This window comes from Anastrepha ludens, chromosome X (genome assembly GCF_028408465.1).
Source record: "Anastrepha ludens isolate Willacy chromosome X, idAnaLude1.1, whole genome shotgun sequence".
NCBI classification, from domain to species: Eukaryota; Metazoa; Arthropoda; class Insecta; order Diptera; family Tephritidae; genus Anastrepha; species Anastrepha ludens.
Window position 1 is genome coordinate 52,945,164 of NC_071503.1, and position 6,592 is coordinate 52,951,755.

The 6,592-nt window shown below is 40.3% G+C and overlaps 1 protein-coding gene across 2 annotated transcripts; it reads left to right on the forward strand.

Annotated features, from left to right (window-relative positions):
* The first annotated feature begins 399 nt into the window (after nt 1-399).
* On the forward strand, nt 400-5,809 carry LOC128869238 (uncharacterized). 2 transcript variants are annotated; one of them, XM_054111772.1, is made up of 2 exons: nt 400-2,439; nt 5,684-5,809. In XM_054111772.1, the coding sequence occupies exons 1-2, from the start codon at nt 904-906 to the stop codon at nt 5,726-5,728; spliced, it is 1,581 nt and encodes a 526-aa protein (XP_053967747.1). In that variant the 5' UTR covers nt 400-903; the 3' UTR covers nt 5,729-5,809. The 2 variants fall into 2 exon arrangements, with proteins under 2 accessions (XP_053967747.1, XP_053967746.1); XM_054111771.1 differs by lacking the exon at nt 5,684-5,809 and having other exon boundaries at nt 402-1,497; nt 1,549-4,261.
* Nucleotides 5,810-6,592: the final 783 nt, after the last annotated feature.

Genomic DNA, 6,592 nt, shown 5'->3' on the forward strand with positions numbered 1-6,592 from the left:
GATTTTGAACTGGAAAGCGGACCAATTTATATTAAAGAGGTAAGAGGTGGAAAAAACCACAGAAAATATAGGAAAGTTAATGTAGAAAAAATAGACGACGACCACATACAGACGACAGAAACTGGGCATAAATACTATAAAACTCACGTTAGACCTACGAAGAAATACCAAGACAAATATAATCCAAAAATCAAGGCAACAATTAAATAAATATATTTTTGTTTTAGATGAGCAATAAGTCCATAAAGCTTAACCATTCTGATGTTCTCATAGATTTAGAAAACAATATTTATAGTACATATGTTAAGGATAATGTTGGGAACCGCTGTAATGAATAGAACCTAGCACTTTGACTTTGCAATTTCTTTCGTTTTTTTGTCATTTACAGTCATTTACACTCAATGCATACTTATATTACATACATACACACATACCAATTAAGCGCTCTTATTTTAATCATTTTGCCTATTACTTATATTCGTTTCTAATTTACTGTAACATCTTGTACATACATTTTTGCTATATAAGGTCCTACTCAACTTATGTATATTACCATTAGAAAAAATACACTAGCGAAATAAAGTGAATTCGAAGTCAAGACAAATCAGTCTTCCGACTCTTAACATTGGTGACCCCGACGTGATCATACATTTGATACGTCGTACAAACAAAACAAAAACAAAAAACAAAAAACTAATAAGCAAACGTTGTTGCTCATCTTAAGTACCGTGTGCTTAAGTACATTCACCTGCATAACCGTTGCATACACGGTCAGCTACCTTGGCCTACCGGACTTGCATTTACTTTTGCAGCTGTAAACTCACGCCATCCTACCGCTAACTTAGTACTGTATACCGCATACAGTTGGGAATTTTTGTAATCGCTATCAAAGGCACTGTGAAAATGTCAAGGAATGAAGACTCTCTATCCGCACGACCAGGATGGTTCCTGAAAAGGAAAAGTGAAGCTATTTTTAGGCAAATGGAATCCATGCATCGTCTCGCAACAACCGAAGCCCTACGCTCACTGGATCATGTAGATCTCACGTTGAAATTGGAACTAGTAGACAACATACGGAGTAATTTTGAGCTCACACAAAACCGCCTGGAAGAAGAAGATCCTGACGAATTAGACACTGATGCTCGACAGCAGTTCTTGAACATATTTATTTCAGTCAAAGGCGCCATCACTCGCGAGCTGCAGTCCAACCGCTTAGATAGCCATTTACATTCAACCACACGCAATTTTTCGCCTCAGGACTCGCAATCTGTGGTTGTTCTTAAGCAACCAAAATCTTGTTTACCGGAACTGAAGTTGCCAACGTTTAGAGGCAACTACTCAGATTGGCCACAATTTTTCTCCATGTTTCGCACCATAATTGACCGAGAAGCTGAATTAACTAAAGTGGAAAAACTCCAACATCTCCGCTCTTGCCTTGCAGATGCCGCGTTGGACACCATAAAGTCCTTAGAAATTCGCGAATCTAACTATGATAAAGCTCTTGAATTACTAAATAACCGATTTGATAACAAGCGTTTAATTTTTCAGGCACATATCCGTGAGTTATTTGGACTAGAAAGTGTCGAAGGAAAGGTGGCAACAAATCTCCGGCGGTTAACGGATAAATTTTTGTCACATATTCGTGCATTACAGACTTTAGGCAGCATAGAACAATTGGCCGACAGCTTGCTGATACACATCGTTATGCAGAAACTTGACTCCACTACTCAAAACATGTGGGAGGAAAAAGTGTCATCCAATGAGCTACCCACTTGGGAAGGCATGGCGTTGTTCCTAGAAAAAAGGTGTCAAACTCTGGAGAATGTTGCGTTTGCTACGCTCGGTAAGACTCCGACCAAACAGGTGAGCAAATATGTGAATCGCAACAAGTCTTTTGTGGTCTCGAAGCCTGCGCAAAGGTCATGTGTGTTTTGCAAGCACCTTGATCACCTCATTTATACTTGCCCGTCATTTGCGAAACTCTCCCCAAGCGAGCGCTGGAAAGAGGCAAAAATTGCTGAACTTTGCCTGAACTGTCTTAAGCTTGGACATCGATTACAACAATGCAAATCCACTCACTGTTTTCGTTGTAAAGGTGCTCATCACACCCTTTTACATAAGGATATTCCAGAGCAACCCATCCAAAATGCCTCATCGGCAGAAAAGTTTCCTCAACCAGGATCAGCAGCATCTTTGGTTTCCATGGCGCCTCCATGCATATCAAACGAGCACTTAAGCATTAAACCAAACGAATCCGTACTACTAGCTACCGCAACGGTGTTTGTAAAAAACAGTGTTGGATGTTTTATCCCCTGTCGTGCTATTTTAGACTCAGCTTCGCAACTAAATTTCGTTACGAGCAGGTTATCCAACCAACTACAGTTGAAGAAATCGAAGTTCCCAGTAGCAGTTTCGGGAATTGGAGACTCAGATACAACAGTTGAGTACACAATCAATATTATTTTTAAATCTATTCACAGCGATTACACAAACACTATTACGGCGTCAATAATTCCCACCATTACTGAGCAGCAACCAACCACCACTTTCAGCATATCGCAATGGGTCATACCTAAGAACATAAAATTGGTCGATCCATTATTTAATACTTCTCGTAGGATTGACCTCTTAATTGGAGCCGGCATATTTTTTGACTTGTTGTGTGTCGGCCAAATACGTCTTAAGGAACCAACACACATTTTGCAAAAGACACGTCTCGGCTGGATCGTCTCTGGCGGTAAACAACGCTCCAACATCAGCTCTTCGTGCGCGGTGTCATCCAAACTCGTCGAAAGCAACGAACCACATGGATCACTTGATCAAATGGTCCGCAGTTTTTGGGAAACAGAAAATTGTATCGAAGGAACCACGAAGGTAACAAAAGAATAACTAGATTGTGAAATACATTTCCAAACAAACCATTGCCGTTTGGGTACTGGCGAGTACTCAGTCCGCCTTCCTGTCAAACTGAGTCCAAATATGCTTGGTGACTCATATCAATATGCCTTACGCCGATTAATCTCTCTAGAACGACGTTTGCAGCGAAACGACAACGTAAGGTTACAGTATTCAGCGTTCATGCGAGAATATCTCGATTTAAAGCACATGACTCTTGTGGATGCTCTCCCCAATGTACCAACATATTATCTTCCTCATCACTGCGTTTTTAAAGAAGATAGCACAACAACGAAATTACGGGTAGTATTCGATGGTTCAGCTTCTACAACAAGTAACTACTCTCTGAATGAAATTCTTATGACAGGTCCAACAATTCAACCAAAACTTGCAGAAACTTTAATACGTTTTAGGTCAAGGCCCATCGCATTAACAGGTGACATATGCAAAATGTACCGCTGCGTACGCATCACCTCACCAGATGACTATATTCAGTGCATACTTTGGAGGGAAAACCCGATGGAAGATGTTAAGACCTACAAATTAGAGACTGTCACTTATGGAACACGACCAGCATCATTCTTAGCTATTAGAGCTATGCACCAGCTGGCTAACGATGAAGCCGCATCGTACCCCCTTGGTGCTCAGATAGTACTGCGGAATTTTTATGTTGATGACATGATCACTGGATCCGATACTGCCGAGGAGGCAATTGAAATAATGGGGCAAACTTCGCAACTACTTGCAAAGGGTAACTTCAAAATACGAAAGTGGTGCTCCAATGATCAAGCTGTAATAGCGCAGATTCCTCTAGCTGATAGGGAAAAACTTCTAAGGTTTGACGACGGCAGCAACATAACAAAGGCACTAGGGTTGCAATGGAACACAGATCATGATTTATTTTTCTTTGCATTTACCCCATTTCAGAAACCAACAAAAATAACGAAACGCTCTGCACTTTCCATCATTGCCCGTTTGTATGATCCGCTCGGCTTAGTCGGCCCATTTGTGTTAAAGGCAAAAATATTTCTTCAGCGTCTATGGATGGAAAAACTAGACTGGGACGAAAGTTTACCGATGTCTCATAAAACAAGTTGGGAGAACCTATGCAGCCAATTCAACGATGTCAAACATTTGACATTTCCCCGCTTCATCGCTAAAAGGAATGCATCGTTGGAACTTCATGCCTTTTGTGACGCCAGTTTGTCTGCATATGGTACGTGTGTTTACATACGTGCTAGCAATGGTAAGAGCGTATGTATAAATCTGCTTTGCTCAAAGTCGCGAGTTGCTCCGATTAAATCTCTCACTGTGCCGAAGCTCGAGCTGTGTGCTGCCTATTTGCTTGCTCAGTTAGTGCACTCCATCGCTCAACTTAATATCGTCAGCTGAATGTTTTATTGTTGGTCAGACTCCAGTATTGTGCTCTCATGGTTAAAGGAGGACTCATCCCGGTTCAACGTATTCGTAGCTAATCGCATTAACAGTATTCAAAATCTCACAGATGGTATGGAGTGGCGTTATGTCCCAACAGCTGTAAACCCTGCTGATATACTATCACGCGGAGCCACACCAACAGAATTACTAAATTCTTCGTTGTGGAAACATGGACCGCCGTTTTTGTCTAATCCGCACAATGAGTGGCCTAAATGCTGCGTTCGAACTCAAGAGCTTCCCGAAATGCGCAAAACCCTTTTGCTAACTACGCGCTCTGCTTCTGATATGTCAATAAACTGCAAATACGTAAATTATTTTGCATCTATGCAACGCATCTACGGTTACGTTTACAAGTTTGTGAAGAAGGATATCTCAGGTTATTTAACACCTAGTCACATTCAGAATGGAACATACTTCTTAATTCGCATGATACAAATGGTACACTTTTCAGCTGAGTATACGTCACTTCAAAGAAAAGAAACAATTTTCTCTAAAAGTGCATTGTTTTCTTTATCACCTTTTCTGGACCCGGTTGGACTTCTGAGAGTTGGTGGCCGTCTCAAGAACACAAACTTAGATTTTGATTCGCGACATCCTATTATAATGCCAAAACATCATCCTCTTACAACATCTATGATTAGTTATTTTCATTTCAAATATCTACATGTAGGTCCTCAGGCATTGCTTGCAACGATTCGTTTACAATATTGGCCAATAGGTGGCCGGAAAACGGTGGCACAGGTTATCAACAAATGCATCATTTGTTTTCGTGCGAAACCAAAATTAATGGAACAAATCATGGCAGATTTACCGGTGGAACGAGTAAAAGCGGCCAGATCATTTTTTACTACAGGAATATATTTTTGTGGCCCGTTCTATTATCAGTCGGAAATTCGGAACAGGCAACCAATGAAGTGCTACATCGCCTTGTTCATATGCTTTGCCACGAAGGCAGTTCATCTTGAACTCGTCAAGGATTTGTCGACACCCGCGTTTCTAGCTGCGTTGCAAAGATTCATCAGCACTCGAGGTAAACCTAAAACAATTTGGACGGATAACGCAACAAACTTTGTTGGAGCGAAAAACGAGCTGCTGGAACTAAGGCGATTATTTCTGAGTAGCGAACATCAACGTGAAGTGGCTAAACATTGTGTCGAAGATGGAATCGAATGGAAGTTTATACCGCCAAGATCTCCTCATTTTGGTGGACTTTGGGAAGCTGCTGTTAAGTTAGCGAAATTTCACTTCTACAGAGTCGTTTGTTCTTCGAGGTTGTCCTTCGAAGAGCTCCGCACACTTGTTTGCCAAATCTCAGCAGTAATTAATTCACGGCCTCTTATTCCTCTTACAGAGCATCCTGATGATCTTGCAGTTCTTACGCCGGGACATTTTTTGATTGGCGGCCCTTTCACAGCTACAGTAGAACCAGACATCACTGATCTGAATATTAACAGGCTCAGTCGTTGGCAGCGAATTTCTCACATGCAACAAATATTTTGGAAGAAGTGGAGTACAGAATATCTTACCCAATTACAACAACGATCCAAATGGCGAACCCATAGGGAAGGACTTAAAAAAGGTGCTCTAGCACTCATAAAAGACGAAAATCTGCCGCCGCTTCGTTGGCCTCTGGCACGAGTTATTGACATAATTCCTGGACCAGATAGTGTAGTACGCATAGCAAGCCTAAAAACAACTTCAGGAATCACCAAAAAAGCTATAACTAAATTGTGCTTGTTGCCATTAGACGATCATCTTGAAAGCTTAAACTTTCAACGGGCGGAGGATGTTGGGTACCGCTGTAATGAATAGAACCCAGCACTTTGACTTTGCAATTTCTTTCGTTTTTTTGTCATTTACAGTCATTTACACTCAATGCATACTTATATTACATACATACACACATACCAATTAAGCGCTCTTATTTTAATCATTTTGCCTATTACTTATATTCGTTTCTAATTTACTGTAACATCTTGTACATACATTTTTGCTATATAAGGTCCTACTCAACTTATGTATATTACCATTAGAAAAAATACACTAGCGAAATAAAGTGAATTCGAAGTCAAGACAAATCAGTCTTCCGACTCTTAACAGATAATTTAAAAAGAAATCTTGTAAAAATTAATGATAATTGTTTAAATAATATACTAAACTTTGAAGAAGCTAACTGTAAAACGCAAACATTAAATACACAAGAAATAATCGAAATAATTCCCGGAATATTGATACTTAAGCACTTTAACAATACAATATC